Raw genomic sequence first — 25786 nt, forward strand, 5'->3', positions numbered from 1 at the left:
TGGGAGAGAGAAGGTACAGCCACTATATGCATTTCTGAGATACTGTTATACATACTTCCATTGCATTTAAGCCTACTGTGACCAATAGAGTAAACACACCTCCACAATTTATCAGGGGGCTGCATGATCCCACCTTGGAATTTTCTATTTTCTTTTTTCATGTTCTACGGCTGACTTTCGCGCCTTGCTCAATAAAGAATGAGAGTACAAAAAAAGACTAATTTTTAGTGGCAACACAACAAAATGAGGACAACATCCTTGCCTCACTGCAGAGACAATAGAAGTGACAAGTTGCATCATTTAAGTAAAAGGTTTTAAGAACCATTTCAGAATGCAAGCCAAGAGCTAAGCAGTGATTTTCTACAGTACCTGATGGATTCCGCAGCACTGTTTTGGGTTGGTGGAGACTAGGCTGGTTAGCTTGGCTGGAATACTTAATTTCCCTTAAATCTGTTTATCATTTGTTTACATGTGTTCTTTTTTCCTATGTTGTGTAATTCTTGGAAGAGACAATTTAAAATATTCTAAAAAGCCAGGCTATGGCAAGAATGTGTCAAACAGTGGCGAAATTGCCTGAAAAGCTCATCTCTACTAAAACAAAGAAAAATCCATATCAAGTTTTTCTTTCCAACATGTCAAAATTAAACTGATCTTCAGGCAGAAAACTAGAAAGGCATTTGATAGGACTGTGTGTGTTAAAGATCACAGAAAAGTTTGGCAAAAGAGCCAATCTCACTGGTTCACTGACAGGCTGTTCTAGAAGTACAGCAGTATGGTTTGGAATGCATTTGTCAAATTATCCTTCTTTGTGTGATCAAGAGGCACTACAGGGTCTGTTCTGATTGAGAAGAAAAGCCTTCAGATTTCACACTCCACAGTTTCTCTAACATAGAAACAGCTACACCACCCTCACCCAGGCCTTTGAACAAAATCTGAAAGTGTTCAAAGTCTGAAAGTGTGTGTGTGTGGGGGGGGGGGGAGATAAGAGTGACATGAGCATAATTGAATAGGGGTTTATAATGAAATAATGCACTCATGTTTAAAAGCAAGATTAAACATTCACAAAGAATTAAAATTACTACCAAATATCACCAATTGTTGGGTGCTTATTGTTGGTAATCCTCCTAGGGGTTCCTAGTGGAAACAGTCACATAAAAGAAAATGAATAGTTCATCTGTCATCTGCTAGTAGCTCTTCAGCTACCGGAAATCTCACATTGGAAAAAGAAAAATCGCCCAATCACTGAGGAATGGTAAAAAACATATGGGAGATTGTGGTGATAGAAAAACTAACACACCAGTTACATATCTAGCAAAATAGACAAAGGACAGATAGATACATGGATATTTGGTGACCTTTTATTCAATACTCAGACAAATCGCATTCGCCTGCAAAAACCAGCACAAATTTTTCTGAATATAAATATTTTATAGACATACCTGGTCTGTTAAACATGTGCATATGGAGATCCTGGTAAAGTGATTTTTATTAGATCAAGATGAGCTTTGGCTTTACACCAGAGATGCAAGAGTTGTCAAGCAGTAACTGAAGTAAAATTAGATCAGACTTCATCTCTCTGCAAGACTAAGATTCAGTCCCCACAAACACAGTGCATATCCTTCATTAGATGGATAGCAACCTCCCCACAGCAAAAAGATTTCTTGCTGGTGTTCCTAAGACATGCAGAAAGAAACCAGCCAGAGACTCCAGCCAGTGGGAGGAAAAGCAGCCAAAGCAGGGACCTCTGAACATTGAGAGCTTGCTACAATTTTGATCTGGGACTTTCTCTAGCCTGTGCTGATGGCCTGTTTGCTCCAATCCTCTCCCTCCGATTCTTCACTTCAGTTTCACTCCACAACTGCCCCTTTTATCCTCCCCTCCCCTGCCCAGCTGCCCTGTCCCCCTCACTCCCATTTAGTTTATCCACACACAAAAAACAATCCCAAATTGAACAAAAACCCTGCAAACATGGAAATAACTTGATGCTTCCCCTACCCTGTCAATTTAGATTGTATGTTTGTCAGATCAGGAAAAAAAATCTACTGTTCTGTTTGTACAGTGCCTGGAATAATGGGGCTCCAATAACAATCAGTCCTTAAGCACTACTGTAACAAACATGATTAATACTAAAACAAGCCTCCGTAGGCTTCCATTGTGCTACCCATAGTAGCAAGGTTTGGCTCGACAACACAAAGTAGTTAAGTTTTAAACAGAAGAATAGTTTCAAAGCAGCTGATCTGGATGTTTGTTTCTTACCCTTAAAAACATACCACAGGAAATGACTGAAGCTTGTGATCTGGATTGTTTCAAGGTCTGGAGTGTAAGGAAGGGGGCTGGAGATATTCTGGGCTATTGATTCTGGGCTCCTGCTGCTTTGATTTAAAAAAAAAATCAAGGGCGAGAGCAGAGATTATTTTATTGAGGAGTATTCGGCTTTGTAGTTTTTGTACTACACGGTACATACTGCTGGCAGACAAAAGCAGATAGAATCATCACAATGCGGTGCTGAAGAAAGTTGCAACTGCTAGGTATTAACCTATATAAAATTAGCGCTTCCTACTGTACTGCCCCAGATAACCTGAAATCTGCATTTGTTGTGTGGTTAATCATTGTTTGGTTTGTTAATAAACCGAGGAATTAATTGGTAACAGAAGCTTGTCTATATGGACTATGTGTGAATACGCTGCCATCTATCCTTCCAGGACACACAAGGAGTAGTTCTGCATCCTGCCCTTTCCCATTCCAGCCTCAGATAAAAGCTTTCACCACAAGAGAAAAGCTTAATGCCATATTTTACTAAGCTAAAAAACCCTTTCTCTAAAGGTGGCCCTGGGTCTGGTAAAACGTACTTTCAACTTTCATGGGACAAGAGACGCTATCTCTAGTCCATAACTCAATGAACGAAAGGATTGCAAGCAGACTAATGAAAAGTTAGGGTTAAAATTGCTGTAAAAGCCACATATTCCATAAGTCAACTTGTGAAAGAGCTTGTGCGGACAGCTTCACACACAGAAACTAGAAGTCAAATTAATTGCAAGGATTTGTAAGATCACCATTAAGTGACAACAATACTTTCTATATCTATCTATACCGTGTCTTCCTGATAAAGATCTCAAAACTTGATTAATATCCCTCTTTAAAAGATGGGGAAGCTGAGGCTGACAAAGATAAAACCACTCACTTAAGGTAGTGGAAGGGCCAGGAATAAAACCCATATTTTAATGACTTGCAGTTTCCTGCTCTAACCACTAGAAACCCTGTCTAATTCCTGAGGAGGATCTGCAAAAAGAAAAGGAGTACTTGTGGCACCTTAGAGATTAACAAATTTATTTGAACAACCGCTCACGAAAGCTTATGCTCAAATAAATTTGTTAGTCTCTAAGGTGCCACAAGTACTCCTTTTCTTTTTGCGGATACAGACTAACACGGCTGCTACTCTGAAACCTGAAGAGGATCTGTTGCTTCTTTTCCAGTTCACTTCTTCACTCTTCTCACATAGGCCAGTTCAGGGCTGCCAACCCTCCCCGCTCAGCCAGCACAGCTACCGTTGCGTAAAGCCTGCTAGCCAGCCTGCACATTGGGTCTCCTCACCCACTAGAAACGTTTCTTCCTTCCCACTTCCATCACCCCAGTTTTCCTACTATCGCTCACACTCACCTACCACAGTGGCCATCCTACCAACTACTGAACAGTTTGGAACAAAGGGATAAATGATCAGTAGCTCGATTTTACAACTGATCTAAAATATGGTATTTCTAAGAACAAAGAGCATGGAGAACTGCGGAGGCAAAACTGTCACCTATTGAATCACTAGCACCTGGTTGTTCCCTGAATGTCTCCTATTCACATACTAACCCAGTCTCAAGGTGCGCTTAGTTTGCGAGAGCTGTCAAAGTACGTAGCTGCAGACAAAAATCTATGCAGGAGGCCAGAGTGCAGCATGATAGATGTGCTTTGTTTTTTAAATAAAACAAGGCACAGACTTTGGCCATCATAAGAGATTAAAAAGTTAAATGGACAATTCCCAGCTGTCCAAACTGCTGCACTGTAACCCCTGAAGCTATTCTAAGAAGGTGCATAGCAGAAATACCAAGGGCCCATGAAAGTTTGGCGACTAAAACTGCTCGTGTCTAATGGCGCCAGACAGCATGTTGACACTGCATGGGGTCACACATGAAAGGCAGTCTTGCAGGAAAAAATCATCTCAAACACCACAGGATTCTAATTGGAATTGTCACCTTCAAGTCTGTGCAGAAGTGCCACACCCGAATCTCAGCTTCTAATAGCCACCACACAGCAATGCCCCAACTGATTTTTTTTTTTTTAATTCCTTTCATTTCTGTCTGTGGGCTCCGCTAACCCCTTCAGTACCTCGTTAAGGTAGTACCATCTTGCATTTATACAAGTCTATTACCTCTCACTCCAACCTCTTTACAAATAAACGTGATTCATTATTTGGTTGGCAGTGACAATGTGCTCGGCACGAGTAAAAGAGAAAAGGTAAAGGCAATCCCTACACCGAAGAGATTACAATCAAGAGGAGACAGACAGGAAAGACAGGATGCATTGGAAAATGCAGAGGGAAAGATAAATGAAGGGTGAGGTGGTGGTTTGTTTTTTTTATTTTATGTGCTCCCTGATAATAAAAGCTATACACACATGCAAATTACTTCAGCCACCTCTGAACTGCAGCCGTCTCTGGGGTAGAATGTGGCAGCTGTTTTCACAGCATACAGCAAAGCAACACAACACAACCGTTCCTGAAGACGGGAAGTTAAAAATACAATTTCTAGCCATAACCACAGGCAGAATTGCAGCTATTCTTGCTCACTGCAGTTCTCAGAGGGGCTGGCATATTTTATTCTGTTTCTGATTTCAGGTCACCCACGAAGGAGATGGAAGTGTAAAAGTTGGATGGACTCCCAGCCAGTCCTCTAGGTTTGACAGCATTGCTTCAATGGGTGATCTGTTTGAATTAATTTAAACTAGACATAAGCCCAAACTGCAAAGTTTGGATCTGAACTTCGCCCAAAGTTTAGAGGATGCTGATTCACATGGAGGATGCTGATTCAGCCCAGATCCAAACTCTCCCAAAAGTCAGATCCAGGGCTTGAAACAAACCTCTCTCCTTGTTTAAAGCCTGTGCTACGACAATGGTAGATCTAGGGAGCTGATTTAGGTGAGCCTTAGCTGGACTGGATCTCAGCATTTGTGGGGAGAAACAGGGGGAGAGGGAGGCTGTGCACAGATTAAAAAAACCTTACCAAAGTAATGGTTTCTTAAGGCACGTGGATTTTTTTCTAGCGCTGTCTTTGTAAAGTCCTGCAATTTTCACTAAAGTTTTTTGTCTGTCACCAGAGCAGAGCTAAAGACTAGTAACTTAAAGGACTTTGGATTAAATTGCCCATCCACATGACATCTGTCCAAGGATATTGTGGACCAACAGACCGTTTGGCCCTTCTACTGAAATCATGCGCAAGGGACAGGTGCTGTTCATGAAGTGAGGTGATGCTCCAAGGTATTCCCCAGCCCAGCCCTGGAGCAGAAAATAGCCTTCTCTTAAAGGAGGTGCTAAACTACAGGGCTATGTCTGAGTGAGGAAACAAAGGGGAGGTCAGGGAACAACATCCAAGGGAGAATGAACTTGGCACCAGGGAACAGCTTTGCAATCAATATAAGCCTCTGAAAGATTTAGCGTTTAAATGAACACTGCCCTGGGATTTCACCTCTGGGAGTGCAGAACTTCTCCAACTGCTCTTCAACTTTATTAGTAAGCAAATTTTCTGTTGTCATGATAGAAATAGGGGCTCAAGAGGGACAGTGCTGAAAACAAACAGTGGCTTGGACTTTATACATCATAAAAAGCAAAAAAAGAACAAGCTCAAATTTTTTAAAACATATTTTACTTGTCACCTTAAAAAGATAGCCTTAAATATAGGCTTCACTAACAGGTCATGTGGCCTCATTAGCCACTGAGTCCTTGTCTACACTAGACTTGATTTCCTAAATGTTTGTACCATTGCTAATACTGGTACAATCATTGAATCTTGGCCAGCAGTAGGATTCCTAGTGCAGGCAAGGCATTGCCAGCATTTCCCCCTTAAGACCAGGCGTTTTGAATGCCTCCTTGAAGGAAAAGTCTTTTCTGTAAGTGGAAATGTTTCAGTCTCCAGCACCCATCGCTGAGTAGAACTCTGCTCATCCAAGGTTTTCCTTTGTTAATCAAGAGAAAACGACTTGGAAACCTTTGTTTTGGAACCTCCTCCTTTTCCACAGTTGTACAGCATTTGCAAACAGACAGAAAGGAAGAAATTAAAGAAAACAATAGGTCACGTGAAATCCCAAACATTCACAGCTTCCCTTTAATTTAGATTGGTACTCAGTATTAAAAGGGACTTTTGTTTTCTGTGGGAGTGGAGATGGAGAATAATATTTCATCCCTGAGAGGCTGGCGACACAAGAACCAAGTGCTTCATGCATATCACATGGAACTACAGAGCCTGCTGAAGACAAAACATTTCCAAGGAATGGAAGTTACTTTGGACCATGGGTCAGTGTAACGAAGTGTAGTCTTGGACCAGTGCCAGAACCATAGTACTGATGGACTGAAGGATCAGGGACTTTTTTAAAGTCTGATATCATATACAATTCAGGCTAGAAATTGTATTCTCCCCCCTCCCCCCCCCCAGGGGAATATGGGAATCAGCTATCCAGTTGTATATATAGCATGCTTATAGACCTAGTAAGTGATAGATTTTTCAAGTCACAGCATCATGATTACGATCTTACTAATTCCCCATCTCATATCCATTCCAACATTACGTAGCAGCTATCATCTCTTGAATCATGAGATCTAAAACTAATGCTCGACCATCTTCAGACCTTAGAACTTCGTTTACATGGTATTCAGCGTTACTCACACTTCTGCATAGTGGCTGCTAAAATCATGGTGTCGAAGGCAGAGGTGAGAAACAAGGTAGTGTGACAGGGTCGGGCTGGATGGCTACAGGAGAGTAATAGAGGCAGATATATTAGCCCCAGGTTAAGTCGGTCCCTTTTCCCTGGGTAAGGTAACAGGGAAGGTTCTGGAACAATCAAGAACCTTCTGGAGACAATTAAGACAGGCTGATTAGAACACCTGCAGCCAATCAAGCAGCTGCTAGAATCAATTAAGGAAGGCTAATCAGGGCACCTGGGTTTTAAAAAGGAGCTCACTTCAGTTTGTGGTGCACAGGTAAGGAGCTGGGAGCAAGAGGCGCTAGGAGCTGAGACTGAGACCGCATACTGTTGGAGGACTGAGGAGTACAAGCATTATCAGACACCAGGAGGAAGGTCCTATGGTGAGGATAAAAAAGGTGTTGGGAGGAGGCCATGGGGAAGTAACCCAGGGAGTTGCACAGCTGCTCCAGGAGGCACTCTAGTCAGCTGCATTCCACAGGGCCCTGGGCTGGAACCTGGAATAGAGGGCGGGCCTGGGTTCCCCCCAAACCTCCCAACTCCTGGTCAGACACAGGAGGAGTCTACCTGGACTGTGGGTTCACGAAAACGGCCAAACTGAGGGCTGCCATGAAGCTCCAAGGCGAGCAAATCCGCCAGTAACTGCAAGACCCACCAAGGTAGAGGAGGAATTTTATCACAGTAGACATTAGAATTATGACATTTTGAAGTCTAGTTTATGACCTATCAGGGCTAGAAACTGACAAAAGCTGAATTTCTACCAGGAAAATTGGGTTCCATAGTTCTTCACATGTGCAGCTGCACTGGTGGTCACAATGATAGAAGATTTAGTCTAGACAAACCTCCTGAAGCATGACTGCATCATCTAGCCCTACACAGGGCAAGGACAGATGATACAGTGGTGAAATACCATCTGCAAACTCCCTGTGTCTACACAAGTCTCCACTGGTGGAGAATGATGTGTCTTAACTTTCCAAGTGCAGACAAGACTGCTGAGTAGGTCAGTGCAACCAGGGTGAGCAATCAAAAAGATGTGATTCCCAATTTCCAAAGGAAAACATTTAAAAGGACAAAATATCACTATGTTTATTATTTAATAAAATCCATTTTGGTTTGACGCTATTTAATAGTGTATTCATCAGACAAAATGTTACCAAATCCACCCGAAAACCTGCATTCTCCTCCCCTTAAAATTAGTAACTTCTGAAGACCTAAAATTATGTTTCTCTGTAAACTGCTGATTCAAATCAATATCTTAAGAAAGCCTTCCTGACACTGCTCATGCTCGTTGTAAATTCAAAGAATTTCGAGCACTGACATATACCCTTGCTTTCCAACCCGCCTTCCAAAGATTCCAGTTATGAACATCTGCTGTTTACAAATGCTCAGCCTGAAGACTGCCAGACTTATTCTGCATCCTCTGCTTCAATGCATAGGCTGCCAGAAAGTCATCTGAATTTCATGCTGGCATGTCCTGGCCATTCCTCTATTCTGCAGTTGACAGTTGATACTCGGCATCCTACTTCCCAAGATTATCCTGGTTCTCTAAAGCTATTTTATAATCCTCTCTTAAAATAGTCTGCAGTCTTATATTTGCTTAGTCTTTTTTTTTTTTTAATTTCTTCCTTTAAGAAAATCACGGAACATTTGCAATGCTATTTATATCTTCTTCATGGTATTTGCTACTGTGGATGAACGGGCAGATCAAATCACAGAAGATCCAGAATTTTGATTGTTAGACTGAAAGGTGTGGGCTGAGGGTCTGAGAACTCCTACGGTGGTTGGATGAACCCTCAGTAGCTGGTAGAAGCTACACTCAGTGTTTTGTCATGCTTCTTTTAAGGAACCTCAAGACTGAAGATCAGTCACGGCAACATCTGCTGCAATGCATGCATCTAGCAAGGGGTACTAAAAAAGTGCTCACCAAATAAGTACCTCCGATAGAAATATTCTCACTATTCAGTCTTCTCTACCTGAAAGTTCCCTTTAAAAAAAAAAAAAAGGTCGAAGTTGATAGCTCCAGAAGATATGGCCTAGTGGTTAAAAGCAAGTGAAATCCAAGTTCTCATTCTGTCATCAACTCATGCGCTATCTTGGTTAAGTCAATCTGTGCCTCGGTTTCCCAAGCTGTAAAATGGGGACAGCAGTCACCCACCTTGGTAAACCACTCAGATGCTCCAGTGAAGGTGGTTATATAATATTGTGCAAACACATACACAACCCGTTTCAATCCACCACTATCTATTCATAGCTATTGTCGGCAGCCAGTAATCTAGGTTTCAAAATATCCCTAAAAGGAAGAGTGTAGCTGCCGCAAACCCAAGCTCTTGATGAGGCCATGCCTAACAAAAATAAACCCAATACAAAAACACAACACAACACACACAAGTCTGCACCTCACAGTGCCCATGTCTACTGCTCTGTTTTCATACAGCAGAGAGAGTGGTGGCCAAATCATTTCAATTTCAAGGCTGAAACTTGGGGCCTGCTGCTCTTAACAGCATTCCATTACATGAACCCATGTACAGTAACTTGGCAATTACATGGTAGCTTTTGATTATGAAAGTTCATGCAAATTATAGGGTAACTGCCTGACAAATTTCCTCCTCTAGAAGTTTGTTAGGCCATCTAAAAATTGCCAGTGACAACTGCAAGTGACATGGTAACCTGCCATAGAACAACATGGCATCTTGTGACATAATTACCATGTTATATGAAGGAACGTGTTATTATTGTGTATATTTAGGTTTCTGGCCTCTCAATTACAGAGTTGCCACATGGTTGTGTGTTCTGGAAAGTCATTTTGCAATACCATGGAAATCCACCGGGACAGAAGTCTGACAGTTGGATTTGCTCAGATAGTCTTTTAGGAAGGTTTAGGTTTGAACAGGACTTGAAACATCTGTAAAAAAAAACTTTTGGCTTAATTCCATCTCCACAGTTTAGAAGAGAATAGTGTTTGTGACAGTTAATTATGCTTTCAACTCAACCACAACTAGCAAGGCTGTAACCACAAAGCAGTCACTCAAACGGCTGAATCACAATAACATTCCATTAAATATTAACTACAGGTGTATTCAGTGCTTGAAACAAGGTGAAAGGGGCCTTCTCGGAGGGAAGATGACAACATCTGTCTCTCATGAACAACACTCATTCAAGCTTCTGCCTCATTTAGATTTACCATTTTTCTAAATTTGTCCAACAGGACAGACTCCTCCCCCATAACATAAGGACATTTATATCACATATTGCTATTGAATGATGTGCAATGTAACATGGCAGTGCTGCAACAAAATATGGCTACATGGAGACATTTCACTCTTGACCCTGGAAGCACTGCTTGTACAAAGCAAGACTACACAGACAACTAAGATGATGGCACAAATATCAGAATTCAGTCCATTCAAAACACCGCTGGTAAAGCTGCATCTTCTTTGCCGCTCTGATTGATTCTCTACATTCAAATTCTTGAATGGATTTCCCCTTGCCGACTCCACTGGCCTCATGTTTCTGCCCTCCCTTCAAGGCCCACTCCTGTTATTGTTGTTTCTTTTAAGTCTCCATATCAATTCCTTTGTGAGCCTGTCAGCTTTCTAGTGTCTTCCTTGGTAGCCTTCTTCCATTCTCATTTTCACATCTTCTTCCATGCTGCCCTATACATCCAGAGCAGCCTCCTCCTCCCAATGCATCAGGAATGCTTCTTCAAAATACTTCTGTGAAGCCCTTCAAAAATAATTTCTTTAACATTTCTGTATCATGTTAAACTTATTCCCTTATCTGAAAAACGATGGGCGTGTCATCCATTTAGTCTACATCTAATTAAGACTATAAGGTTTGGGCAGGAAGTACATCTCAAGCTTTTAAAGATCCAAGCATCCTCCTGGGCCTCAAAAGACTAACAGTTGGTAAGTGGCTAACCTAAACCCATATTGCCCTCCCTCTTAACCATATACAAGGACTAGGACACCACGTGGCCAGTAGTTACAGCAAAGGATTGGGATTCAAGTCCCGGCTGCTAATCCACACAGAGCCAAATGAGTCACTATGGTATGTGACCTCAGAGAAGTCATTTCAGTTCACTGTGCCTCACCCAGCAAACCTAAGGAATAGTGTAAAAATGCCAGGCCCCACTGAAAGCCATAAGTTGCATCTGTACATAACTTTATGCAAAAACAAAATTGGTTAATTTTAAAGTGAGTTGATTTGAAGAGAAAGATGCTGTGTCTGAGGAGAGACTTGAGGCTTTTTTCTCGCCATGTTATTTCCTGACCCTACCATCATCGAAAATCCGAGCTCCTTGCTTTCCTTCACATTGCACAATTCTAACTAGGACATCCCACAGCAAGAGACCATGCTTTCAATACTAACTTCTTTCCTGATTCTGCTGTGCACTGTTGACTAGTTTGAGTGTGACTGCAGTTCAGTGGTAGGTTAAGCTATTACAGTACGTCTAGGTCTAAATCATGTAGACCGTAAAATAGATAAAGCTAACGTGTGAGCTTTGCAAGGACCAGGAATGACTGCAGGATTTAGTCTCTGGAGTTCCAAGTACTTTGGGATGCTACCCCAGTATGAGGTACTCTAGCCACGCCCCATCCCATCCAACCATCTACTAGCCTTGAACATGGTACCTTTGTGCATTAACCAGCTAAGTGACCGAGCCTGCAGGATCAATAATTTGCTTACTTCCTTAGGTAGTATTTTGAAGTATTGCTTGCATTAACATCGACAAGATGTAATGATGGCCAACCAAACTATACAGGGAACTACCTAGAACAGGTTGTTTCAAAACCATTTTCACTGTTTTGGCCAGAAAACCATCCATATCTAGATTATCCTCACTGGAGGACTAAAGGGGAAAAATAACCCAAAATCTGATGAAATTTTTGCCCTGAAGACTGCTAAATACGGGTTCCAACAAACTACCAGAGAGAGCACAAGTTCCAAAAAGCCAGAAGGCTTCCGCCTGAAAATGCTCTGCTCCGGCCTGGAAAAGTCAGTGTGAGAGAAGGAATGACCAACAGGATTCCTATAGCCAGCCTTAAGCATGGCTACAGGATGTGACGTGAAAAGCTAAACTAAAGGTTTCTGAGAACACCTTGAATTGCAGCTGGAAGAGGATGGGCCCTCAATACAAAAACATGTGAAGATGTTATGTGCTAATAATGGCCTGTCCAACTCAGATTGGCTGCTTTCTGCACTAGCTGGGGCGTTTTAATCCTTCTGTCACGAGGCAAAATGGCTCTTTATTTTTGAAGTGTTATTAGAAATATAAAATTAGGCTCTTTAAGTAAAGATCACATACATTGAACCCACCTTCTGCAATACTTTGCCTAATACCTTTGAATAACAAACAGTGCAGCATCATTTAGGACCCTGCTGGATTTTTATCAATCACTCCCATATTAAAGAGCCAATCAAAGACTCAAACAAGAGGATAGCAATGTACACCCTTCCAACATTAGATTGTTAATGCAAGAACATTTCCTTTGGGAGGCTTTATACCATCATTTAATATAAATTTATCTTCTCAAATTTCATTGGCAAAACAAGAACAGTCCAATCAGGACGTAGCAGAATTAATTACCATTCAAGAAATGACTTTAGCCCATTTTTAGTGGTGTCTGCAGAGAGCACACGGTTTTCAGTTCCACAGAAGTTTTTACTGCTGCTGGAAAGAAGGACAGCAAAAATCTTCAAGGCACAATTATGGTTCTATAAATACATAGAAGAATTCTCTGGCAACCTCTGTTTAATAGCTCTGCTTAGAGGTCAGACTTTGTGGGTGATATAATGCAGTGTGTCTTTTAATGAGGATGTTTGCATTAAATATCAGTTTGGCCGAGAACAAAAGGTGAGTTACATCTAAACTGTATTAAAAAAAGGAAGTCAAAGGGTGATTATTTAATGGCTTCCAGAGAAAGCTTTCTAGTATAAAAAGGAAAAATGCTCTCCCCCCACCTCCTCCCAGCACCAACAAGGTGTGTCCCCAAATACAGCAATTAAAAAAGCCCAATAGAAAGATATAATGCTGTGATCCAACCTTGGCTAGAATTTAAACCAACTCTATTTTGGGGGGGAAGCAGATCCAGATGGATCCCTTCAGCAAAAAAAAAAAAAAAAAGGCTCATCTGTCCAAAACTGAAGTGATTCATATCCCAAGGCTCCTTCTGCCTGTAGTTGCCACCACAGCTGCTGTCTTGACAACAAAACATGACAAGCTTTGTGCATGTTGGGATATCAGCTGCAGCAGCACCATGCAAGAAAGCCAGGATAAGGGACTCCCTTGTTCTGATGATCTGGCCACAAGATGGTCTCCAAATTTGAAGCTGCTCTGCATTCTCTGCATTGTATTAGCTTGTGTGCACACTCCCACCAGCATTCCAGCACTGTGCATATATATACACACTCTAGCCTAAGTAATAGTTAATAAGATGAACAGACACTCTTGTCCGAGGGCAGAAAGGAAAATATCAGCGGGTTGTCACATCAAACGAAGTTCAGCACATGCTGGGTAATCCCACTCAAGCATCAAACTCATCACAACACGGGGGGGGAGGGAGAAGAGGTAGCAGCCAACAAAACATTCAGGGCACCAGAAAGTGATGTTTTAATTAAGTGGGAATAGTACAAACCCTGATCTAAAAACAGAAGCTGCACTAGAGAAGCAACTAAAATCATCTGGTCAGAACTGTATTGGATTGTCCTGTTTTACACGTTGTCTCCAACTACCAACTCTCCAGGTAGGGACTCACTTGTTTGGGGCACTTCTTCCATCATGTAACACCCTACACACCCAATGAATATATATAAATGAATAATCTTCTCTGGTTTCCTCCCACTTCATGGTGTCATCATCATGGTAGAATCAATGAAGCCAAAAGTCTTTTACAGACTGACCTGAATCATATGAAAGATCTATTGGAGAATCATACTTTTATCTGACAGATCTTCTAGCTGAATGATTTTTTAACTTGCCATTACCTTAGTATCTAGTTACCATACACACAAATTTGGATCTCCTCCCTCCATCTAAATGTACCATGAACTCCACCTCACCACCATTTATGCTACTTTCTTCCTGAGGCCAGGATCAAAAGTGATGGCATTACAGAAGTAAGGGTTTTCTTAGGAGTATACTAACCATCCCCTCCCCCCCACTCCCCAGAACTGAGGAGTTTTACTTAATGGATTTTTAACTAAAAAGAGATATATAGCAAACACAATAAATCCATAATATTAGAAAAAAGTATTCCCTTAATAGCCAAGATAAAAGCCAAACACATCTAGAGAAGAGCTCAGATTCTGCCCTCCACTTTACACGTGTGTCAGCTCCCTCGTTAAGTTATTCTCTGTTTACCACAATACGCCATTCCATTCCCCCTCGGAGTTACACTCCACCAGCAACAGTTGTGCTAATCCAGCTAACACCACATAAAAGGGAAACTACTTTTTTCAAACACACACCTGGGTCACTTGGGAGAAAAAGTATTTTCCTTTTAAGTTCCTAACAAAGGGACATGGTGCCCCATTCCCTCCCCTCCCACCCCCAACATGCTATATGTCCGCTCTCTCCTCCCACCCCCACACCCATGCCCAGCCTCCAGAAGAAACTTTGCACAACTCTACTTGAATTGCTGGTCTTTAGTGCTCCTTGTTTTAGCCAGGAACCTCTCAGCCAACTTCTCCAAGTTCCTTGAATAATCCATCTCAATCTCTGCCTTCTTGCGAAAGAAATCCTGCAAGTCCTGAAGTAGCTGGACCCGAAGCTCGCACTGTTGGTCGAGGCATTTCAGCTGCTCAATGAGTTGCGTGCGAATCTCTGAGCAAGGAGAGAACAAAATGAAATACCAAGTGTTAAACAGAAGCCCAACAAAGGAAAACCAAAATGATAGAAGTTACCTAATAAACGAAGGTTAAAATAGCTCTCCCTCCCCACCAAGAGATCACCAAAAGCACCTAATTAACTGTATCCACAGTTAGAAAATGGTTACAATTACCTTTAGGTGACTACAATCTCTCCCCTTCCCCTGTACCTCAAAAATCACTCCACAAAGTCTCTTGATCAAACTCCTTCACGGACTATTCCTGAGGAAAACCAAAGGAGCTGTGTGCGTTTTGGGTATTCCCAAAAGACACCAATTTGGGGTTATTCAGTTAAGTGCAGTTAATGTGCAACCTCCATTATTAACACAGCACCACCAAACTGATAACACCCTTGTTTGGAGAAGCCAGACAGCATTTCCACTTGGACAAAGCCTCCAAAAGTAACACTTTTTCTTCTAAAAAAGGATCTCTCCGAGTGATGTGTGTGTACATGTGTGCCATCCATAAGCATTTTCAGGTACAAGTGTTTTTTAATGCTGTTTATGAAGCAGAATTATTAGCAGCAATACCCGTTTGCATTTATATGGCATATTTCATCTAAGATTTTCAAGGCATTTTACAAATGTGAAATCAGCCCCTGAAGCCTTTGGAGATGGGTTGTTAATCTCATTTTCCTGATGGAGAAAAGGACACACAGAATGGTTAATGAGTAGCCCACATTCACACAGTGAATCAACGTGAAGCAGAGATGTCAGAGTCCCCTGCTTTAAAAAAATATATATATCAGAATTGGCGGTTACTGAGTTACTAGGAGAATATTTAGCTTCCAACTCTAGCAATTAACACAAGAAAAATAATAAAATATGTACTTTCATCTGAGGATCTCTGGGCGCTCAAACATTAATTAGAGCTGCCTATCATCACTGGTGATTTGCTGCTGCTTCTTCCTAAGTGTTGAAAAAACATGTTGTTCCAGGACTGAATTTAAACAGCAGTGTAACTTAACAAATGAAGTACTTAACATTCAGGTCTTCTTCTACATGCACAGCTTTGTTTATGCCTGTGGATTGCATGGATGCAAAGCTTTAGGATAATGGTCTTATTTGCGGTTGTGGTTGGAAAGTACTTATTCCTAGAATGATCCATTTGAAAAACGTAACAAACACTGAAGAAAACTAACAAGACCATTTTTCATGGCAGTACATACTGACATTAATAAACTTAAACATTAGAGCAACCAGCTTTGCTTGCCTCCTTGAGCACATCTGTCCTCTTGTCACTGACAAATATACCAGGATCCAGCTCTGACCAATTTACCCTGCCAATGCACCACAAAGACCAGCAGGGCAGTGTGAAAAAGAAACAGTTCCATGGAGTTCAGTGACAACTCTCAACCAAAGTGATCATGCACCTTTAATTGGGGGGTGGGATAGAGGGAGAAAGGGGGAGCAGTGGTAAGGGATTTTGTTTCAGGTTGTTGGTCCCCCCCCCCAAAAATCAGGATATTAGTTAATTTTTTCTTCAAGTTATGTGATAACTTAAGGCTCTCAAATTTGAGTTGACTTTTGTAAGAGAGTTTAAATTGGAAGCCTTGCTTTCCCGACAGTATACCATCCAAGGCAGTTCGGAACATACAGTTCAAGGGGAAGTTAAAGCGTGTGATTCCCCATAGCTCCCCCTCCCGCCCAGCTGCCCTAACTGCTACATGAGGGCAAACCTGGTCAACTCTAACTTTTTTCTGGTTGGAGAACTCATGCATCTTGAATCCCTCTGTCAGGGAAAATAAAAATTACATGCAAATATGCAAGCTTATAGTCGTGTGCATTTATTTGCCGTCAAAACACTGAGCCACATTCATTCCTTCAGGCAGAGGGAAGTGTCAATTACACCTCCTTCTCCTAGTGTGGCCTGCTACAAAACACAGGGTGGGGTTCACACTCTGGGAAAGGTACCACTGCCATCTGTTCTCTAGTCAGGGTTAGATTCCATTTCCATCAGGGCTCCATAGAAGCCAAGCCAGGGGACACTACAATGGACAGGCACACAGTGTTCTTTTAAGTGCACACTGATCATGATCCATGGGCTTCTTGAAAAGGGCCAGTGAAACCATTCATGTTGCCAACTGTGGAGTACCCTACATAGGCAATGTTAAGAAAAACAAAAACACATCCTACATGTTATATGTCTTGCAAATTTGTGATACCCTGCTGCACATTCATTTCCACATGATAGTAATATTTCAGGATTTACAGGGGTTGGAGGAAGCAAAACACTTAACACAAAATTTACTAGCAATTATTTAATGGTTGATACTCAGTCTACACTATATTTCTTCCCCATTCCACTTTCTCCCCATTTACAAAAGCAGTAATGGATTTGCAAGGCTTTGTAGGCGTGATGAGCTTATTAACGTGCTATGCAAATAGACCTCTTTTCCATCTATGGCTTTGTCGGTAAGACTGATACAGGAATGAAGGTGAGCCAGCTATACAACAGACTGAGGAGCAGACAGAGCATTCCATAAGGAATGTGCCGTAATTCAGTGTTTCCTTGGTGTAATGAATCAGTCTCCGCACCACTTAACCTGGTACTCATTTGGAAGTCTGCCATTCTGACACAGAACATCCTGCAAAGCCAACCCCATTAACGAATTTCTCCTCCTTCCACCCCCACCCCCCTCAAGTAAAACTGATTGTCACATACAGCCAGGTGGTGTTGCTATGTGGTAACTAAGGAAAGACTCCCATTGATTTCAGTGAACTTTGCCTCAAGCTCTAAAGCTTTAACAGGGTAAAAAAACTGTAGCTAGCACACACATAGGTAACAGAGGCACCTGCGAAGTAGATTCCAATCTGTGCCCCAGTAAAAATGGCACACGCATCATGCATGCAGCAAGTCAGTGGCATGCAACGGGTCGTTAACAATTTCTACTACAGAAGTATGACCACTCACATCCCTATTAGAAAGTGGAGTAGAAAGTTGTGGGTTTGTTTTTGGCTTTTTTTTTTTTTTTTTAATAAGAGGAGTTCTATTACCAGGGTGCGGGGGAGGAGCACAACCATGCCGAGAACTATCTAGAACAGGGTGTCTCAAACTTCATTGCACTGTGACCCCCCTTCTGACAACAAAAATTACTACGTGTCCCCAGGAAGGGGGACCAAAGCCTGAGGCCTGCCACCCAGAACCGAAGCCAAAGCCTGAGCTCCGCTGCCCAGGGCTGAGGCCCTTGGGATTTGGCTTCAGCCCTTGGCAGTGGGGTTCAGACTTTGGCTTCAGCCCCAGGCTCCACCAAGTTTAACGCCAGCCCTGGTAACCCCATTAAAATAGGGTCACGACCCATTTTGGGGTCCCAACCCACAGTTTGAGAACCACTAATCTAGAATCTTGCCCTTTTTCAATGCCCCAATTTTAGAGGGCCCTATCAAATAGATTTTGAAGTTAGTTAATTAACTGATCTATTGCTTGTAGATGCTCCCTCCAAATGCTTGGAAAGGAAAATACCTCTTTCTTCCTATTTTGTAATATCTTGTTTTTTACATTTGGCAAATTGGTTATGATTTTCACCCTATGGTTCCAAAAATAGCAGTTAAAAATTAAAATGGCATATTCTGTTTGCTCCATTATTTATGTACCAGGGTCCTCTGGACTGTAGCCCAGCTCCTGACAGGTCTGCTAGTGAACCATTGCTCCAGAGACTCAAGGGAGCACGGACAGTGGCTCGATTTTCCCCTCAAATTTTGTAATAGTGGAGGAAGAAAAATATGTTTCTCTGGAATGTTTCCAGTCCCACGAGCAGGGCCAATTAGACAGGCAGAACTGCAAGGTCTCCATGCGTGGATGAAACATGGTGTTTGAAGGAGGAATTTAGGTTTTTTAGGAACTGGAGGACCTTTTTGGGAAAGGAAGAGTCTAGAGAGGAAGCTTCACCAAAACCAAAATGTAGAAAGACTGCTAGAATGTAAGGGCTGGGGAAAGATGACAGGTGCGGAGGAGCACACAGTTCAGACAGACACATCCTTTATGGAGGGATTTATTAAAGGGGATACTCTATATTCTAGCAAAGAGGAGATGATAGAAGTTGATAAAGTACAAGTAGGAACTGAAGAAAGGAAAGAAAAGGGAAGAAAGAGTCCCATTAAATTACACCACATGAAGGCAGACAGCCAAATATTGACAAATCTGATAAGTGCCTGTGTATAAACAACAGAGCAGGTCACACTGGTGGGAAGTGGCATTATACATGAAAGAAAGCAAAGTCAAATATAGTAAAAACCTTAAATGAATCAGACAATACCACAGAAGCTCTATGGATAGAAATTCCAAGCATTAATAAGGGTATAGCAGCGGGAATATAATACCAAGCACCTGACAGGTCCTAGACTCTGACTGAAATGCTCAGAGAGATTAAAGAAGCTACAAAAACAGAAGACCCAATAATGATGGATAAGGCTATGATTTAGAAATGGGTCTTTTTAGTAGAAGTCATGGACAGGTCACGGGTAATAAACAAAAATGCACGGTCCGTGACCTGTCCATGATTTTTTTACTAAAAACACCAGTGACCAAACCTTGGGAAGGGGCCCCTGCTGGGGGGAGAGGGCTCCGTGACTTCTGCGACCTCCATGACAGACGCTGAGCCCTAATAATGGGGGATTTCAACTAGTTCACTACTGACTGGGTACATGTCACCTTAGGATGGGATGCAGAGAAAGAAGTTTAATACATCATTAATGACTGCTTCTTGGAGCAGCTAGTTATGGAACGCACAAGGGGAGAGGCAGTTCTTCATTCAGTCTTAAGTGGTGCACAGGATTAGGTTTAAGAGGTGAACATAGCTGAACTACTCAGTCATAGCAACCGTAATGGAATTAAATTTAACATCTTTGGAGGGGGAATAATTCTCAAGCAGCCCACCACAGCTGCATTTAACTTCAACAAAAGGCAACTGCACAAAAATGAGGAAGTTAGTTAAATGGAAACTAAAAGGAGCAGTCAGTCACCCAAGGAAAATGCCTGCAAGCTGCATGGAATCTTTTTAAAAATACTATAATAGAGGCTCAAACGATATGCTTACCCCAAATAAAAAAAATACTAAGAGGACCCAAAAAATGCCACAGTGGTTAGACAGAGTAAAAGAGGCAGTGAGAGACAGAGACATCCTTTAACAATTGAAGGTGAAATCCTATTGAGGAAGACAGAAAGGAACACAAGCATGAGGACACAGGTCATCTAGTGGATACAGTGTACGTAGACTTTCAGAAAGCCTTTGACAAGGTCCCTCACCAAAAGTTCTAAAGGAAAGTAGGCAGGCCTGGAATGAGAGGGATTGTTCCCTCATGGATCAATAACTGGTTAAAAGATAAGAAACAAAAGGGTAGGAATAAAGGTTAAGTTTTCACAGTGGAGAGAGATAAATAGCAGGGTTTCCCCAAACACCTGTACAATACCACTGCTGTTCAACATATTCATAAAGGATCTGAGAAGCGTGGTATAACACCAAAGTGGCAAAGTTGGCAGATGATACAAAGTTACTCAAGACAGTTAAATCCATAAGTGACTAGGAAGAGTTACAAAGGGATCTCACAAAACTGGGTCACTGTGCAACAAAACGGCAGACAGAATGGTATTGATAAACCCAAAGCAATGCACATTAGAAAACAATCCCAACTACACATACACAACGGTGAGGTCTAAATTAGCTGTTACCACTCAAAGACCTTGGCCATCGTGGATAGTTCTCAAACATCCGCTCACTGTGATGGAGTCAGTCAGTCAAAAAGCTAACAATGTGAGGAACCTTTAGGAAAGGGATAGATAATAGGACAGAAAATATAATGCCACTATATAAATCCATGGTATGCCTACACCTTGAATACTGCGTGCAGTTCTAGTTGTCCCATCTCAAAAAAGACGTTAGAACTGAAAAAAAAATACAGAAAACGGCAACAAAAATTATTAGGGATATGGAACAGCTTCCATATGAGGAGAGATTAGAAAGACTACAACTGTTCAGCTCAGAAAAGACAACCCAAGGGGATAAGATAGAGGTCTATAAAATCATTGTGTGGAGAGTGTGAATAGGGGAGTGTTATTTATCCCTTCAGGTAACGCAGGAAACAGGGGTCACCCAAAGAATTTAACAGGCACCAGGTTTAAAACAAACATAAGGAAGCACTTCTTTACATACACACAGTCAACCTGTGGAACTCGTTGCCAGGGGATGTTGTGAAGACCAAAAGTATTACTAGGCTCAAAAAAGAATTAGTTAAGTTCATGGAGGATAGGTCCATCAATGGCTATTAGCCAAAATGGTCAGAAATGCAATGCCATGATCTGGGCGTCCCTAAGCCTTCAACTACCAGATGCTAGGACTGGACAGCAGGGGATGGATCCCTCAGTAATTGCCCCATTCTGTTCATTCCCTCTGAAGCATCTGACACTGGCCACTGTCAGAAAACGAGATACTAGGCTAGATGGACCATTGGTCTGACCCAGTATGGCAATTGTTGTGTTATTATGTTCTTAAATATGCCTCCTGCTGTATAGCAAAAGGTGTAAAACAATGCACAGGGCAGCCTTCTTGTTTCCCTCTAAGACAAGGGCAGGCAAACTTTTTGGCCTGAGGGCCGCATCTGGTTTCAGAAATTGTACGGAGGGCCAGTTAGGGGAGGCTGTGCCTCCCCAAATAGCCAGGCATGGCCTGGCCCCTGCCCCCACCCAACCCCTCCCTCTGCTTCTCGCCCCCGACGGGCCCCCCAGGACTCCTGCCTCATCCAACCTCCCCTTCTCCCTGAGCACCCCTGGAACCCCTGCTCCCATTCAACCTCCCTGTTCCCTGCCCCCTGATTGCCTTGACCCCTATCCACACCCCCGGCCCCTGACCACCCCTGCCCTCTATCCAACCCTCCTCCCCCACTCCCTGCCTCCTTACCGTGCTGCCTGGAGCACTGGTGGCTGGCGGCACGGCTGCACCAGGAGAGCAGCCATGCATTGCGCAGCACCAAGCGTGGGGTCAGGCTGGGCTCTGCAGCTGTGCTGCCCCAGGAGCTTGCAGCTCCGAGCATTGCTCCAGCAGCGCAGTGAGCTGAGGCTGCAGAGGAGGGGTCGGGGTGAGCCTCCCGGGCCAGGAGCTCAGGGCCTGGGCAGAACGGTCCTGCGGGCCATAGTTTGCCCACCTCTGCTCTAAGATTAGCTCATGTAGCCACATGATAGCTAGTTTCCTCCATTAAACACTCTCAGCTGAATTACCGTCCCACACTCGGAGAGGCTATGATGGTCATTTGTCACAAAAGCTTATTTTATATTGTATCCATCAGATGAACAGATCAAAGTGGATTCAGGGTTTTCCCTTAAACCGATATGGAAGCGAAGTGCACAGCTCAGATTCAGCAACCACTTGCCTCATATCTACTTGCACATTTAGAGCTTGATTATCTGCATTAGGTTATCTTGAGGGGGAAGTCAGCTACTCCACTGGCACATGCAAGTGCAATCGCTGGTATTGGAAGCAAAACTCAGGATGTGTCAAGGCAAGGTTGGGATTGGGGTGGAGTGGAAGACAAAGATATAGCTAAGAGCAGTAATGCAGTTGCTACATTCCCTGCATTAGTTATTTCTTCCCACTCTTGATACCTTATGATTGATTGCTTAGGAAAGTAGCTGTAAGGCAAACTCAACAATTCTGCACCAATAATGTTCTTGTTTTAACTGCTCAGGAAATCACTTCCATAGCAAGTAGGAAAACCAAAACCAAGCACACACCAAAGCTCAGTTCAATGACTGCCTGATTCTGCCAGGCTTTTTAACTGGTTCACAAGCATCCTGAACTTGCATTGACCTCAGTACTTCACAGCACTGGGACCTGCATGAGGGACAAAGAACTAAGACGCAGGAAGACTACAGAGGAAGAAAAGTCATGAACTTCAGTGTATGGGTCATTTGCAGAAAATTCAGCCCCCTATCCTGCTCTGTGGTGAGTGACCTCAACTCCCAAAGCCTTCAGTGGGAATGGAGGACACTCAGTGCTTTGCAGACTCAGGCCTTTTGATAGGCTCAACTTTTCATGGTTTGGTTCTGGACACAGGATTGAAATCCAAACACGTTCAAATTCCAGGACTGTTTACACTGGGGGATGTGACGGGTGGCATGGGCACCCTCTTGACTTTCGAAGTTGACTGCAAAAAAGAACATTGCTCTCTCTCTGAAGAAGCTGGGTGCCAAATCAAAGAGAAAAACTAAAAAAACAAGAGGTCTTATAAGTCTTAAAGAGACTCGCACTGTCATTTAAAATCCAATGGTAAGTTAATTGAGCAAATGCTTCTCAAACTGCCTCACATGCACCTAGCCTGCTAAACACCAAGACTAATTGTAACCTTTCCGTTTAGCAAAATATGCTGCGTCAGGACTTTTTCTTGTAAATACATGCACTGTTTCTGTGAGAGGAAAAGTAACAGCTGATTGGGCTGTATGCACTGGGGAACAATAGGCTATTGAACACAAATGCACCCAGTCTGCGAGGTTGAGCTGAAGCAAGGCAACCTTGATCAGTTGTTTTATTTTTTAACCAGTACTTTGCTCTGGCCACAAATAAAATAAATTCAAGAATGCCGGAATTTCCTGAGACTCACTCAGCTTTCTAGGATATGAAACATCTATTTCTTATCCCACCGCTTAAACATGCCTGAGGATTTTTTTCCAGACCTACTGTCAGAACATAGCAACGCAACATGTGCTGTCAACTATGGGTTACTATATTACACTGGAGCTTTTGTGACATTACAGTCGCAACACACAGATTTTTTTTTATTTCAGTTCATTGGTTTGGCATCCCTTAAGTTACACACCCCAAATACACATCTTTTTAAAAAATGCTTCATTCCTTTCCTATTTTAAAAATTAAAGCCCCAAGTAACCATTTGCTAATACCACTATTTGCTGCAAACCAAGTCACAGAATCAGTATCATCCAGAATCGGTTTTCATACGGACACTATTTTAAGGTCACACAGATGTTTAATCTCACCTCATCCATCACTGTGTGTTCTCAAACTTGGACAGTTTCCAGCTCCTATTACTACACTGCTGGGTTTTCAAGTTAGTAGCAGAGTGGCTTCTGTGGTCTTTACCCATCTCGGTCTCTCCCAGCCTTTACATGATACCACGCTCTTTCTTGCTTTGGAGAGTATAAGGCAACCCCCCACTCCCCCAAAGAATGATTGCATTAAATATGGAAACCCTCAGCCTATCCTCAGCCAAAGCAAATATTGCCCTGATTCTTGTACCTGTTTTCCCCAACACTTCAATAGGACCAGCTCTTTAAGGAGCTGCAATTTCAATGACCCCTTCTGTTGAGTTGGTCACTGCCGGGAAGTAATTACTTTTATTTGTCTGGCATTAAAGCTACAGAGGGCATTAGATCCACATAATAAATTGTTGCCATTCCACATTCAGCTGTTTCCAAAGGTGAAGCAGCTTTAACCCCACTTTATAGATGGGGAACCTGGGGCCCAGGGAGGGGAAGAGACCTTCTCAGCGTCATGCAGAGTCAGTGGCAGAACCAGGACTTAGACCCCAAGTCTTCCTATTCCAAATACAGTGCCTTACGCCAATACTGGAACAAGCTACCTCCTTCCCACAAACACAGCGTAGCCAATAAATACATACCCCAAAGTCTCCCAAGGTAAGAGAAGGAGGAAAAAAGAAAGGTTCCAGCTATTTACAATTCGATTAAATAGTAACAAGAGGAAAACAGTATGCCTTGTAAATCACTTCCAACATCATGTTATAAAGATCCTTAATTATAAAGGGCAGGGATGAAGAATAAAATATAAAATCTAGACAGCTGCATAATTTTTCATCCCTTTCCTAGCCATCTTCAGTACTTCAACCTCAGCATTTGTAAGTAGCTTCAAGGACAGACCTTAACTGCCATCTGGCTTGTCCTCTAATTTGTGAATTAAGTTAGGTAGCGAGGGAAAGCGTTGACACTGTACATTATGTTTTATTCATAAATTTATCATTTAGTAGATTCCATCTAACTACATAGCTTCCCCTCCCACCTTTTCTTGTTAATTCCCCACTGAATCCCATGTACAGATGCAGGCTGAACGAAAGGAAAACATGGAAAAGCAGCTGCTAAAAAGCAATTGCTAACTGCGCGTTGCCATTTTCCTATACAAGGTAAAACCGGCTGCAAGTTTTTTTCATTTTGAAGAATAAAGGTAAAAGTTCAGCAATTCCTTCCTCAACTCTTAAGTCAGACATGTGAGTCAGAAATCATGTAGGACTGCCAGATTCCCTCAGTCCACTTAAAGTGCCATTCAGACTGGGGGAAAACTGACCTGTGTAATATGTACCATTTTCAAAAGCAAACCAATTTACTATATCCAGGTATTATTACGTAGATGAGCCAGACAACTCTCCTTCCCTCTATACAATTAGCATTCTACTGTGCATACAATGTCCATGTCCCAGCCTGCTGTGCAAGACACTGTTACTGGTCCATAACCATTCACAATCATGGTCATTCAGGTACAAACTCACCCGCCTTGGCTTTTTTCGGATTCCTTGGGTCAATCATTTGGGAGGCACATTTTAATTACCATACAATTATTTTCATGTTTTACTTCTGAAGAACCCTTAAAAATTAGGGCTTCAACCGCTTGTGCTAACTGAAGTACAGAACTGTTAGCCCTGATGGCCTGACGATCCGCAGCTCTGGAAATAAAAGGAGTACTTGTGGCACCTTAGAGACTAACAAATTTATCTGAGCATAAACTTTCATGAGCTACAGCTCACCTCATTGGATGCATTCAGTGGAAAATACAGTGGGGAGATTTATATACACAGAGAACAGGAAACAATGCGTGTTATCATACACACTGTAAGGAGAGTGATCACTTAAGATGAGCTAATACCAGCAGGAGAGCGGGGGAAAGGGGGAGGGAAGAAAACCTTTTGTAGTGACAATCAAGATGGGCCATTTCCAGCAGCTGACGAGAACA

General features: G+C 42.4%; 1 protein-coding gene across 2 annotated transcripts in view; it reads right to left on the bottom strand.

The window, feature by feature from the left end:
• The window catches only part of SRGAP2 (SLIT-ROBO Rho GTPase activating protein 2), a 207340-nt gene that overhangs the window by 106819 nt on the left and 74735 nt on the right, over positions 1-25786 (bottom strand). For both annotated transcript variants that reach the window (XM_077839100.1, XM_077839104.1), the window contains exon 3: positions 14587-14779. In XM_077839100.1, coding sequence (XP_077695226.1) covers positions 14587-14779 — 193 coding nt within the window. The remainder of the gene's footprint in view (positions 1-14586; positions 14780-25786) is intronic.

This window comes from Eretmochelys imbricata, chromosome 21 (assembly GCF_965152235.1).
Source record: "Eretmochelys imbricata isolate rEreImb1 chromosome 21, rEreImb1.hap1, whole genome shotgun sequence".
NCBI classification, from domain to species: Eukaryota; Metazoa; Chordata; order Testudines; family Cheloniidae; genus Eretmochelys; species Eretmochelys imbricata.